The following is a 14064-nucleotide window of genomic DNA, read 5'->3' on the forward strand; positions in this document are numbered from 1 at the left end:
TGCGGAGGGGATGCTTTCAAGTTCGTCCTGTTACCTCTGGGTTGCAAAGATAGCAGGCAAAGCAGTTTGAGGCTAAGATGCAAGTGGTTCATATGTCTGAATAGTGCTCTAGTCTGTATGAAATACAGTGGTACCTCAGGTTACAGACGCTTCAGGTTACAGACTCCGCTAACCCAGAAATAGTACCTCGGGTTAAGAACTTTGCTTCAGGATGAGAACAGAAATTGTGTGGCGGCAGTGCGGTAGCAGCGGGAGGCCCCATTAGCTAAAGTGGTACCTCAGGTTAAGAACAGTTTCAGGTTAAGAACAGACCTCCAGAACGAATTAAGTTCTTGACCCGAGGTACCGCTGTACTGTATCTTGCTACCAGTTTTGGATTTTTCTTAATCAAAGAAGATAAATATTCAGCTGTCGATATTGTTGAGAATTAAGTGCTCCTATCTTTTTGCATACAAGTGCCATTGTTGTTTGATCAAAGGAAATCTGTTTGATTGCTTTTGCGCTGGAATTTAAATCACAAACAAGAAGGAAGAATACATATACTGTAAAACAACAGGGCATAAATAGCTAATCACAATCCCAGGAGAGGTAGCTGTGTTAGCCTGCTGCAGCAAAAACAACAAAGTCTTAGCTTCTTAAAGTCTTAGTCTTGTAGCTTCTTAAAGACTAACAAATGTTGCTCCAATAAATTTTTTAGTCTTCAAGCTGCTGCAAAAGTCTTTATTGTTTAATTATAAATTACTTTCCTAAGTTGAAACGAATTGAGATTCTGCTGTCATCCATGCAACCTGAACAATTTAAGAGGGTGCTGGCATGGGAGCACGTGTTGATAGAAAAACTGTCTTTTTCCAAGTATTTTTTTTTAACGTGAGAAGCTGTGATGGGTGGCTATGTGCTTTTGCAACGTTTTCCTGGAGCTTGCTCCTTTCCAAAACCCAGAGCTGAACTCTGACAACATGGACAGATTCCCGCTACATCAGTTAGGTTTTGAGGATCGCTCCACAATGAATCACAGGGTAGATGCCCTCATGCACATTGCTGGGATTTCCCTGACTGACATGTGTTCAGTCAACTAATGGTGGCTGGGAAGGGGGATCCTTTTAGTTTGAACAGTGTGCAGATTTCCTGCAGTTACGTGAGAAATGCACATTTGATTGTTCTGCCAAATGTGCAGGGTGGTCACTAGGGTTGAGATACATTAGGCACCCACTATCTGTACTTTCCGGGGGTGGGGGGAATGGAATACATTTTTCTTTTCATGAGCTTCTCTAGCTGGATGAAAAGGTTGCTGCCTTAGGTGTTCATTGTGCATAATTTTTAACCTAATTCCAGATGATCATGGCGGTTATAACAAACTATTTTAGCTGTTTTTTTAATGATGTGATTGTAAATTGTCTTAAGACATATATGTAAAAGGCAATCCATTAATTAATTGCCTGATACAAAAGAGTACAAGAGTCCTGCACCTTTTAATAGCTGCATCTCTTCTGCACAACAGATAAAAGTGAACGTGTCCTCTTCTCTTTTGCATCTGGTTACCATAAATGTTGCAGCACCTTTTCTCCTCTCCCCCAGGCATTTACAGATATTTAATTCTTGCTGTTCCTGTGCTGTTTGTTTGTTTGTTTGTTTGTTTGTTTGTTTGTTTGTTTTGGTATAATAGATTTTAAAACTGGGTTGCACTGATAGCTTCTAGTTTGATTTGCAAGCTGCCCTGGAAACCTTATGGTCAGAATGCAAGATCATCACATTATTCATATGTTGCCTTTACATGCTCAAAGTGGCTTACAACAATACAAACCAAAATCAACTGTCACAAGTACAATATCATAATAACAGCAATAATAAAATAAAATGCAGCAGCAGAAAAGGCACATTTCAGTAGCATATAACGTCTAGCATCAGCAAAAATAGTGTTAGAAGCATTTTAAACAAATAACTTGGATAACGTTTTGATTCATGAGAATCTCAGCTTTCCTTAATGCAAAAAAGGCAGAACATTAGTTTCTGACAGTGTGTTTCCTTAGAACTGCATGGGTTGCGTTTCTGATCCACAGTCATATGGCTTTGGCAAAAGACTAGTGTGGTGAAATCTCTGAAAGAGGCTCCCCTGTTCTGAAACACACCTGAATAGTCCTTGTGACCAGCACACAACACATGCACACCACTCAGTGCCTCATCACTGGATGACTCGCACATAAACCGTCTCGACAGAAAGGATTGTGTAGGAGGTGAGGTGTAATCTGTCTGGGCTGCTTGATTGTAGCAGCTGTTTCATACAAGAACATCATCCATTGATAAAAGTCATTAGCTGATGTGCTAATGGATGATTTCAGCATACCCATATCTTTCCCCCTGACATCACATAACTTCTTGCAACAACAATAAAATATTGCACACCAAAAAAATATGGGGAAAGATGGGAAATGAAGCATATAAATGTTGAACACACCTCTTGGAACAGACCATAGCTCAGTATGAAATGATGAATATGAAAATGGCGCATCACTACATTGGCTACCTCTGAGTAGACTGAGAAACAGCACAAGGTCAAGTGGTAAGCTTCATGGCTCAGTGTGAATTTAAACTTACAATGTCCGTTGCTCTAGTCCGGGTTCAACGCTTGTCTCCCCTATAAACCACTGCCTTTCCAGTTCCATTTTCACAATTTATAAGGTAAGCGGTGGAGCCTCAAACTCATTTATTTTAAAAAATTAAAAGAAAAATGAACACTAGCTGATTATCTACTTCTTCACTTTTACAGGCTACACAGCCACAGAAAACAGTAGAATCAGATACACATGTATGGTATAGGTGAAAGGGGGAATTTCACAGTTCTTTGATGTCATCTGTCTTTTCTTGCCAAGACAAATGTGTTTCTTGCAAAGGATTGGCATTATCTTTGGACACATAGTTCTAGCATGGAGCCGGTCCTGTTTTGTGGGTATGTGTGTGGCACTTCAAAACCTGCAAGCAATCTCTTAGGAGCAGATCTGTAAATCTAGACTGCTGCATTTGAGTAGCTTAGCTGTATTTGCATTGGCTGACGTTCTTAAGGGTCACCTGTACCGAAGTTTCAACTTCAACTGAAGTTGAAACTTTCAACTGAAGTTTCAACTTCAGTTGTAGAAATAGTTCTCCTTTGCGGTACCAACTTCACATGCCAATGCTTCAACATACAGTCCTACAGGTTAACCTTCCCTAACTGTTTCTTGCAGGCCTTTCAATTTGCTCATCTTTTTGGCCTCTTTATTTCTTGTTGTGCCACATTGGCCTAGTGCAAACACAATGGTCCCAGTCTTAGATTGTGAAAGGTGCAGGTCTGTGTGCTGTTCTTTTGTGTCACTGGAACAAATTGTCTTCTCCCCTTTAGTCACAGAAGAGAGACCTAACCATGTTCAAATCTTGGTTAGCTCAAATTTTAGATTATGGTGGCCAACCATTCAGGCATGGGGAGAGAATTCACTTCAGGAAAGGAGTGCAGTCTTGCAGCTCACATTGAGTTGTACCCAAAAGTGGCCTAACAGTGTAAGCCTCTCCCTTCCTCCAAACCTGATCTCAGATGGCTGAAATAGGTAGGTGATAATCAGGTACCTTGGATTGTGCAAGCAAAAACATTTGCTACTATGAGAATTCAGCATTGGCTACAACCCTCCACCTCTAAACTATTGAGCACAGTGAAGGAATTTGTCCCATTCCCATCTGTACTCGCCCTGTGTTGTTGTTGTTTAGTCATTTAGTCGTGTCCGACTCTTCGTGACCCCATGGACCAGAGCACGCCAGGCACTCCTGTCTTCCACTGCCTCCCGCAGTTTGGTCAAACTCATGCTGGTAGCTTCGAAGACACTATCCAACCATCTCGTCCTCTGTCGTCCCCTTCTCCTTGTGCCCTCCATCTTTCCCAACATCAGGGTCTTTTCCAGGGAGTCTTCTCTTCTCATGAGGTGGCCAAAGTATTGGAGCTTCAGCTTCACGATCTGTCCTTCCAGTGAGCACTCAGGGCTGATTTCCTTAAGAATGGATAGGTTTGATCTTCTTGCAGTCCATGGGTCTCTCAAGAGTCTCCTCCAGCACCATAATTCAAAAGCATCAATTTTTCGGCGATCAGCCTTCTTCATGGTCCAGCTCTCACTTCCATACATCATTACTGGGAAAACCATAGCTTTTACTATACGGACTGTATAATAGTATAAATGCACTGCTGCATACTCATAAGTAAACTGCTTGCTTTGTACTTTCAAATCCACTTTTTCTGGTGAAAGAAGTTCTCAAACTTCGCTTTCCAGAGCAAAATTTGTCCAGAGCAAAATTGTTCAATGCTCCTTGTATTCAGTGTGAGATGCAGTGGCTGTCAAACTGCTCCTTCAAAGTGATATTACACTGAATGATTGTTGTTTTAAACAGTGCAGCTGCTTAGCAATAAAAACAACAGCACAACACTTGGTATATAGAAAGGATACTCCATGAAGCTCAAATTAAGAAAGGGAGGCATTCCTAATATTCTCAAAATTCCAAATGACTAATTGTGTAACTAGTTGGGGATAGTTATAAATAGCCCAATGATGATCTCAGATCCTGTGGGCCTGATTTACATTTTATCATTCAGAGTGAGTGGCTGATTTGTAACTAGTTGGGGGCAGTTATAAATAATGCTATATAAGCATCATAAACCCTTTATGCTCTCAGGTTCTGTGGGTTTGATTTGCATTTTCTTTATGGCAGCATAAAGAGCGCTAACTGGACAGGAATTTAATCTGCAATTATTAATTAAGCTATCTGCAACTGAATTTAATGGAATTCTTGGAGGCCTCCTGTAATTATCCTTAGCATGTTTTAATATCAAATCATTCAGAGATGGCAACCCACAGAACTATTTTTAATTATTATTATTTTTGAAATCACAGGTTTTCACCTGCACATATTGAACATGCCTAGAGTGTCATTCAAATGATCTTGGCCCCGTCCCCATAAACAAGTGGAGAGGAGGGGAGGCAGAGCTTGTGCACCAGATGGGTGAAGAGGAGCTCCTCTTTGCTTATTGGACCAGATTGGGGGAGATCTATAATCCAACACTGGCAACAAACCAGCAATTAAATGATAATGAGGCAGAACACTTCATTGTATGGAATACAATATAATGAATAAATTGCTATACATCAAATAGAGCTTGAATCATGGGCTTGGAAGTGATCTTGGAGATCATCTAGCCTATGAGTAGGAAACCTCAGGTCCTGGGTGAGGCACAAATATGGCCCTTCAGGGATTTCTTTGTGGCCCTCGGGGCTCTCCTTGGCCAAGCCCTCTCCCCAGCCACACACCTCACCAGCTCTGCACTAAAGTGTTCTCTCCTGCTGGAATATGTCTTCGAACTGTCGGGGTGCCTCTTGCTTGCTTTGATGGGCTATGGAAATATGTGTTTGCTTGCATATAGAAACCTCTGTGCTTTGTCTTGTACAAAGACAAGAGTCAAAATAATTGTTCTGGCCACTTTTGCCCTTGGCCCCATCCATACCTGACATGAGACCCCTGGAAGGTTCCCCATGAAGAAATGAGGCCACTGGGCTAAAAAATTTAAAATGTTTCCCCATTCTTGAGCTTGTCCCACCTCTGCTCAGTGCAGAATGCAGCCACAGCATCCCTAACAAATGGCTAGGATGGCTGGATGAAAAAGGGGATATGGGGTTCCTACACCTTTAATTATTTTGTAGTAGAGATACTAAAGATGTAGGAGCCCATTCCTCTTTCACCTGGACACCATACAAAGGATGTCCAGCAAAGGAGAGAGCCCACTACCTGCAAAGGCAGTTGTGTTGTACCATCAAACAGTTCTTATGATACACAGATAAATATCAACAGTTCAAGGATTGGGAAGATGTAGGCATTTACACAATCCGTTACCTGCCACCCAGAGGGAAAGCAATTCCAAAGAGGAACTGCAAGGTCAGTTAAAAGTCCTCCCTGGTTTCAGGTAGCTCAGGCTCATTCATTTGTACTTCATTTGGAGCACAGGGGAGAGGGCCTACGCATACTTACCTTGTTTGAATCCTTATGCAGCAGGCCAGCATATGAACCTGAAAAGTGCTGCTTCCCTAATATACAGCAAAATTGTACGGGAATCAGATTTAGGCCACCCAATTGGGCATAGACTCCACCCTGCACCACAGAGAACTAGTAGGCTTCCTACTGACCGCAGCATAGTTAGTGATAGCTCAGCAATACCCCATAACATATGGGAAAATAATATCTGGGATGCAGCAACATCTGAGCACCTCACCAGACACAGGAGGGCAATTAACGGCATTAAAAATGGGACACCTTCCGAGAAAGGTGGACCCCTTTCTTTAACTATGTTAATTACCAAAATCAAGACCTTGCTATACTAACTGCTCAGTATTCTCAGCGGAGAGGTTATGTTAAGTAATATGTTTGAATGTTGAATGTGTAAGTGTATGTCTAAAGACCATGGATAAAACAAATACCATTAGATGTATTGCTGGATAAATGTTTAATGGTTTTTGTTTTTGTGTTTGTATTTGTTTAAAAACCAATAAAAAATTGTTTTACTTTTATTTTTTAAAAACAGCTCTTTACCTTTAAGAAGTTTCCCTTTATTAATTAATTAATTAATTAATTGTACTCCTAGCTTGTCCTTCACCAAATGGTCCCAAGGCACGATGCAAACCATGTCACAAGTACAATTTACATTAAAATCATAAAATAAACTCCCCAAACAACCAATGCCAGGCAAAAATGTTTCTCTGAACAGGCCTTTGGCTGATTAAGCATTCTATGTCCTTTTAAATGTGCTTGTGGAAGGGAGGTTGTTGGGTTGTTGTGTTTTGGGTTTTTTTGTTACATACTTGGTGTTCTTATTTTGTATTTTTATGCTGTGAACCGCCCTGTGGACTTTGGGTGTAGGGTGGTATACAAATTTAATTGATTGATTGATTGATTGATTGATTGATAATAAAGCAGCATAGAACAGCAATGCAAGATGTCTAATTAAAGAATCTGGCTAAAATCTGCTTCCCTGAGATTTCTACCCATTGATTCTATTCCTGGTTGCTACCTGAGAGCTGCTGGTAAGAGCTGCATGACAGGCAAATATCCAACACGTGCTGATTTTGCCATCACTTCATCTCTGTCCTGGAAACATCTACCTAGTCTTAGGTTCCTTCTTGCTGCATAAACGACAGAGCCCCCATCAGTCTCTGTTTGGCAAACATAGCTAGAAGAATATGCACATACACCATAAATTTAGAGCACATACACACACCCCTCCCTGGAATTCTGGAAACTGTAATTTACCCCTCACAGACCTGCTGTTACCAGCACCCTTAGGAAATTCCAGCTCCCATGATTATTGATGGGAAGCCATATGCTTTAAATGCATGGTGTGTATGCAACCGTGGTGAGGTAGGATTCATTGCGTATAAGCTTTCATTGACAAATTGTCATAAAGGATGTTTGTAGCTATGATGGTCTTTATAGTTCATAGACAAAACGTGGCAGTGGTCAAATGAATGGTGGAAGTCTGCTTTCAGATTATTTCCTAACATAACTGTTTTCTTCAATTTGCAGAATTGACGACTGCTTCTGTGCTTCTCGGAAGCTGGATGCAGTAGCCACAGAAGCCAAATTCAAGCAGGACCTTGGGTTCCGAATGTTGACCTGTGGCCGTACAGATCTGGTCAAACAGGCCATATCTTTGTTGGGGCCTGATGGAATTAACAGCATGAGTGATCAGGTAAAAAGAAAGAAAGAAACTTACTGTATTTTTCGCTCTATAAGACGCACTTTTTCCCCTCCAAAAATTAAGGGGAAATGTGTGTGCGTCTTATGGAGCCAATGCAGGCTCCTTGGCTTCGCGAAAGCAATGCGAAGCCTGGAGAGCGAGAGGGGTCGGTGCGCACCAACCCCTCTCGCTCTCCTGGCTTCAGGGATAGCCGCCTGAAGCCTCCGGAGCGCAGCGGGAGCTCCTTCTGTGCTCTGGAGGCTTTGCGTTGCTTTCGCTGAAGCCAGGAGAGCAAGAGGGATCGGTGTACACTGATCCCTCTCGCTCTCCTGGCTTTGCTTTGCTGGAGAGGCACTGCACAGCTTTCCCTCTCTGCGCAGCGCTCCTTCAGCGAAGCAGGAGGAGAAATGGAAGGGGCTCCGTTTCTCTTGCCGCTTCGCTGAAGGGGTGCTGCGCAGAGTTTTTTTCTTGTTCTCCCCCTCTAAAACTAGGTGCGTCTTATGGTCAGGTGCGTCCTATATAGCGAAAAATACGGTACTGATTTTTTAAACAATGGGATGACAATTTGAAATTGTAAAATTGGTCTAAATTTGTTATATATATATATATATATATATATAGACTATTGAAGAAAATATTCATGGGATTCTTCTCAAAGAATAACCCATCAGAGTTCCACACACATTTTTCTCTTTCTTACAGTCTGGTTAAACCTTTTTATGAGATGCAATTTGGAATGTGGACTGTGGAATATGGACTGGGTGTGTACTCCCATGTGTGGGGTGAAATAACGTCTCTCTTCCAGACCTATTTTCTCACCCGTCCTCAAGTTAAGAATGTGGTTGTTTTTCCCCCTGTGACTTATGTGCTGCACATAACTATTCTTTCCTAACTGCATCTGTGTCTAATGCCATTGTGAAAGTTAACACTAATTACAAGGGATATGTGTTGATCAGCTGCAGTGGGCATTTCAGATTAATACAGATTGCAGCCAGGAAGTATTTGTAGTGAAGGGTCAGTTAATCTAATTTTCCTCCAAACAGGGCAGCATTTCCCTAGAGCTAGCAACTTTCAATAGTGCTGTCTGGCATTTCATTTAAAATTAAGTCACTGTGTATCATGGACAATTGTACAAAAGCATCTACTCCTCCAACCGTTAGCAATATTGGCAGTCAGTATAAAGTGCCCGAGTCTAACGTGTCAAAAAGAAGCTCGTTAAATTGCTAGAGGAACATTTTCACAAAAGAAGGGCCCAATAGTCTGATTTTTGTACAAGAGAAGTGTAACACAATGGATTCATGACACTGCAGAAGACAATGGAATTTTAATGTTTATCTTGAGGAAGGCAAGGCAGTGCTCACAAAAACTCTACTGATTTTTTGCAGGAAATTCTTAAAACTATACTTTTATTGAAAACATCCTACACCATAAGTGGCATGCCTTCTTATGACATCTACAAATCAAGCCTTAAATAAAACCATCCCATTGGAAGCTGATCAATGTGTTGACTTTGATGTTCCCACAGGGCATGACTCCACTGATGTACGCTTGTGTGAGGGGTGATGAGGCCATGGTTCAGATGCTACTGGATGCTGGAGCAGACCTAAATGCAGAGGTGAGACTGTTTTTGTGCTTACATGCGTTTAGCTCACATTTTCATGAACATGTCAAATTTATGGAGAGCTGCAGCTATCCGAAATCAAGGATGCAAACCTCTTTGGGTCTTCCCAGAGCAACTTGGTATTGAAATAAAATCTATTTAAGAAGACTAAAAAAAGAAAGAAAAAAGGTTTTCTTTAGTGTCAAATCCAGATTAAATGTCATAGGGCTCCCATCCTGAACCATATTCAGGAGCTTCAGAGCTCTCATCCATCTACCACATTTTCTCCTCTGCAACGTATGATACATGGATTTGGTGGAGAGGAGAGAAGCAGCACCCTCTGGAGTCAGGGCTCACTGATATCAGCTGCAGTGGTTAGCTGTCAATACCATCAAATACCTAGCTCTTTCAAGGTGGTGGTGAATCTGTGTCTGTGCTGTACCACTTCCAATTGTTGTCAGGAATTGCGTAAAATGAGTGTTTTTCCTTTAAAACCAAAACGAAAAGCCTCCACACAGCAGACTATGCATCAAACAGAAGAGTAGCTAGGGTAGCATTCTACCTAGTGTGCTAGTTTCCTAAGTTCAGGAAAGCATTTTGTATAGAGGAATATTTGGCTATCTGAGCCCCCACCTGCATTCTGCAGTGGTACAGTCCAGACACAACTTAGCCACTTCAGGAGAAACAGGCCAACAAATGACTTGTTGGTTCAAATCAGAGAGCAGTGTGGAGAAGCAAAAATTACAAGTGACAGAATTTAATCCATATGAGATCTTTGCCTTTGTAGAGGCAGCTGTTTACATATGGTCTTGCCTCTGCTTGGGAACATAAAATACTGTGTGGTTGGGATGATGTTGTTACTGTAGTTATTCTTATGCTGGCAACATGCATCAACTGTGTCAACCTACCTACCCACAATTTAGGGCTTGCCCCATGCTTTCTAGGCACAGGTCTGAGCAACTTGATTTTGAAAAACCAGTATATGAATTCTGTAAAATGTGGCTGGAATGCATTTTGGTAACTAAGTTTGATTTGGACAGTCTTACAGCACAATCCTATGCATGTTTTTCTGGAAGGAAATCTAATTGTATTCATTGGGCCTAACTTCCTGGTAAGTGTGTATTGGATTGCAGCTATGCAGTGCTCTACTATGCATACCCACTTAGAAGTAAGTCCCATTAAGTTAAATTGGTCTTTCTCCCATGTAACTTTGTGTGCACACATAGTTGAGATTAAGGCCAACTGAACTCAATGTGGCACACTTTGAGTAGACCTGTACAGGATTGTGCTGCACAGCAACAGACTGTACTGTTAATGAAGGAAAGCTTATTTATTATATTGAATAAATCTGGGTTTTTTTTATTGTGATCATTGTCTGACAGACTCAGTATGCCAGTTTCATTGAATATATTGTGATTATTGTGATAAGAGTGTCTGTATAATATTCTTGGTTAAAGACCAACTTCTTTTCCTGTCTACACCAAAAATTTGTAGGTTATCCATCAAACAGACTCTGCCTGTCTGTGATCTAAACTATCAATATAGAAAAATAGTGTGTTTTATATAGCTGTCAAGAATAATAATTTCAGTATATGTTGTCTGAACATACTGGTATATATTTGGTTCATAATTTGTATTCCATTTGAATCATGGCAGCTATCAAGTTAATTTGTCTAAATTAGCACACAAGTTTATAATATAAGAAAAATGTGCTAAACAAACCAAGTCATTGTTTCCACACAGATTGATATAATTATTGTACAGTGACTGAAAAATTGAGATTTAAGGCTGCAGTCTTTATACACCCTTTCTAGGGAGATTGCCCTGTTGAAAGCAGTGGGACATCATTCTGAGTAGGCATGCAAAATGATTGCATTGCAAATGAGCCCTTTTACCATCCTTACCAAAGTTCCAAAATACATTAAGTCAGTTTGGTTTGTTAGCAAGTGAAATCCACTATTGTCTGGTTACTGTTTGCTGAAATATCTGGTTGGTTGTTAACTTCAGTTCTCAGGATGTTCTCACCTATCATGCTAAGAGGTCTTCAAGCCTGCAGTGCTTCACTTGAGTGTGTTGCCAGAGTAGAATAGACAGGAGAGAGCCATTTACACATAGAATGTATTTTCTTAACACAGTTGGCTTTGCCATTCATAACAGAGGTGCAGGAAATGCACAAAGCAATTTAAAAAGCATCATTTCTTAAACTTGCTTTGGAGTCGATTTGCACAATAAAAAAAATGCTTGGCTGTGGGTGAAACAGTTGTCACACGTTAGCAATCACAGACCCTTTTTAGTTATGCACTAATAGAATGCAATCCGCTTACCATATAGAAACAGCATTAATTGCATGTAAGCAATTAACATGAACATGCTTTCAAATTAAAAACAAAATACAGTATCACCGGTGGGGCCCAAACAGGATTGGAACGTGCTGAGAAGGGCGTGTGTGTTTTAACCCTTCAACCTCTGCGGCAGTTCTTATAAAACACGTGTATCCCTCCCAAAGTCCAGGAGGGAACTTCCTTATGAACCTATCTTTCCCTATACACTGCAGTCCCAATTCTGCTCTCCCTGCAGCAGCTATTTAATTTTTATTAAATGTGCACATTTTTTTAAAAAAAGTATTCTGTTGGTTTTCATAGGTGCATGCTAACTGTTCTCACACAATTAACCTCAAACTTCATTTGGTCCCAGGTTTCTATTCAGACTTTCCAGAGGGGCAGCCATATCACAGCAAAAACAAGCTTATTGTAGCATAAGCTGTTGTGGGTCAGAACCAAATTGTGAGATGTAGTAGTCAGACTTCAGCACATGCCTTTCCTCTGCTTTTTATGTTTTATTTTTACCTTGTGCCAAGGAAAAAGAAATGTACTCCTGTTGAAGCTAAGGGATATATATCCCATCTGCTTTCATACAGTCTGAGCATGAGAACTGCAAAAAGTACATTGCCGAGATTTTGCTGTCCTTTCAATTTCCTTGCTTACCCTCAAATGTCGCAAAGTGGCCTAGCATGGGAGTGCTCAGAGCTGAAATTGAGATTCATGGACATTCTTTGTTATACATGAAACAAAAGCATGATTGGGTTGGCAACTGCTGTGGCACGCTCAGGAGCAATCAGCTGCAACTACTCTCATGAATCCCGAATTCTTACTGTGTTTGGCCACTTTAGAAGCTATAGATATTGCCATAGGGATATCTATTCCCCTTGTGAAGAGAAAGTGCATCTCCAAAGGGAAAACAGTTCCTTTAAAATGATAGATGGATTTCTTTGCTGTCAAATCATCAGCGGAATAGAAAATAATGCAGGGGTCAATTCAGTGTGTGTGTGTGTGTGTGTGTGTGTGTGTGTGTGCACCTAATCAAAATCCACTGTAGTCAATTAAAAAAGAACATGGTGTAATTTTAGGGCTGAAAATGGCATTTAAACATTGAATTTAAATGAGTGATTTTTCACACCATCTTCCTTCAGGGATCTGTTTGCTTTCATTTGTTTCACATTTTTTAGAAAACTGACCTCATTTGTACCTCTTGGCTTAATTAATGCTCGGATTGGAACATAATTATTTTCACATTCACACTTCTCCATATTTTGCAATACAGTTCTCGGTTCAAAAAGTGTGCCAAAATATTAAAAAATTGATATTGTAGGATAAACTAACATTTAGTAATGCACATGATACAAAATGCAAAGTTAAATAGAAATTTTGGTGTGTTTTTTTATTACTAGATATCTCACATATGAATTTGGAAACAGGACAGAAAAGATTTATGGATGAACACAGTGATCTCTTTCTAAAAAGTGCGACAGAAAGGAACCCTAGGAATCTGGAGAGTGTTTGGGGGCATATTTTATGGTGCTTACTAAATTATAGTGTGGTATTTGGGTTTCAACATTGCCTTGTGAACTGAAAGTACTCCATAGGACATACAGTACTCACTGTTCCCCTTCATCTCCTTACTATAGGGGGAGCTGTGATCAAGTTGTCTTTCAGGGACGATTGTCCACCATTCCTGATCTTCTCATTCATGAATCTCCATAAAGCTTCCAATGAAGCACATTGTTCTTTGGAATGCAATTTAAAAACCATGGATCTAGATGATAGTTATGAGATCCTCAATCACAGTTCGTAGCTAATAAAATAATAGCAATCAGGTACAATAGAAGTGACATAGGCCTCAGTTAAAGGAAGTGGAAGGAATAAAGTTAAGGAAGGAATAAAGTTAAGGAAGTGTGTTGATTTGCTAAGTAACATTTTGATTAGATAAAAGGGGGATGGGAATGCAGAGGGTTGTATCCAGTGGTGACTTTTCCTTGGTGGAAAGGGGTTCCATTAGCCAAAGCTGGAGAAGCTGTTTTTTTGCTGATCACCCCACCGTGCCTATTTGCAGCTCTCCACCCTGTATCCTATTCTGTTACAGAAGGTCCTTAGGAACAGTTAAGTTGTGGGCGACATCGCAATTCTTCCAAAGCAGCTCTTTATTTGTAAGCTGGAACAGAACTGAGCTGAGGAGCTCAGTCAGCCTGCTTATATAGAGCTCCAGAACAATGTAACTGTTGCCATTTTCTAAAACTATCCAATCACTGAACGTCACTTTTGATCCTTCATTTGCATACAAACTATCCAATCACTGAACGTCACTTTCGATCCTTCATTTGCATAACTATCTACAGTATCCCCCTGCTGGCCCAGGGTGAGAACTTCAGTACGTAACAGGAACTGCTTTCAGC

At 40.6% G+C, this 14064-nt stretch overlaps 1 protein-coding gene across 6 annotated transcripts in view; it reads left to right on the forward strand.

Annotated features, from left to right (window-relative positions):
- ABTB3 (ankyrin repeat and BTB domain containing 3) overlaps positions 1 to 14064 on the forward strand; it is a 227171-nt gene that overhangs the window by 169090 nt on the left and 44017 nt on the right. For all 6 annotated transcript variants that reach the window (XM_081210802.1, XM_081210800.1, XM_081210797.1 and 3 more), the window contains exons 6-7: positions 7582 to 7747; positions 9261 to 9350. In XM_081210802.1, the coding sequence (XP_081066928.1) occupies positions 7582 to 7747; positions 9261 to 9350 (256 nt within the window). The remainder of the gene's footprint in view (positions 1 to 7581; positions 7748 to 9260; positions 9351 to 14064) is intronic.

This window comes from Podarcis bocagei (genome assembly GCF_964188305.1).
Source record: "Podarcis bocagei genome assembly, chromosome: 10".
NCBI classification, from domain to species: Eukaryota; Metazoa; Chordata; class Lepidosauria; order Squamata; family Lacertidae; genus Podarcis; species Podarcis bocagei.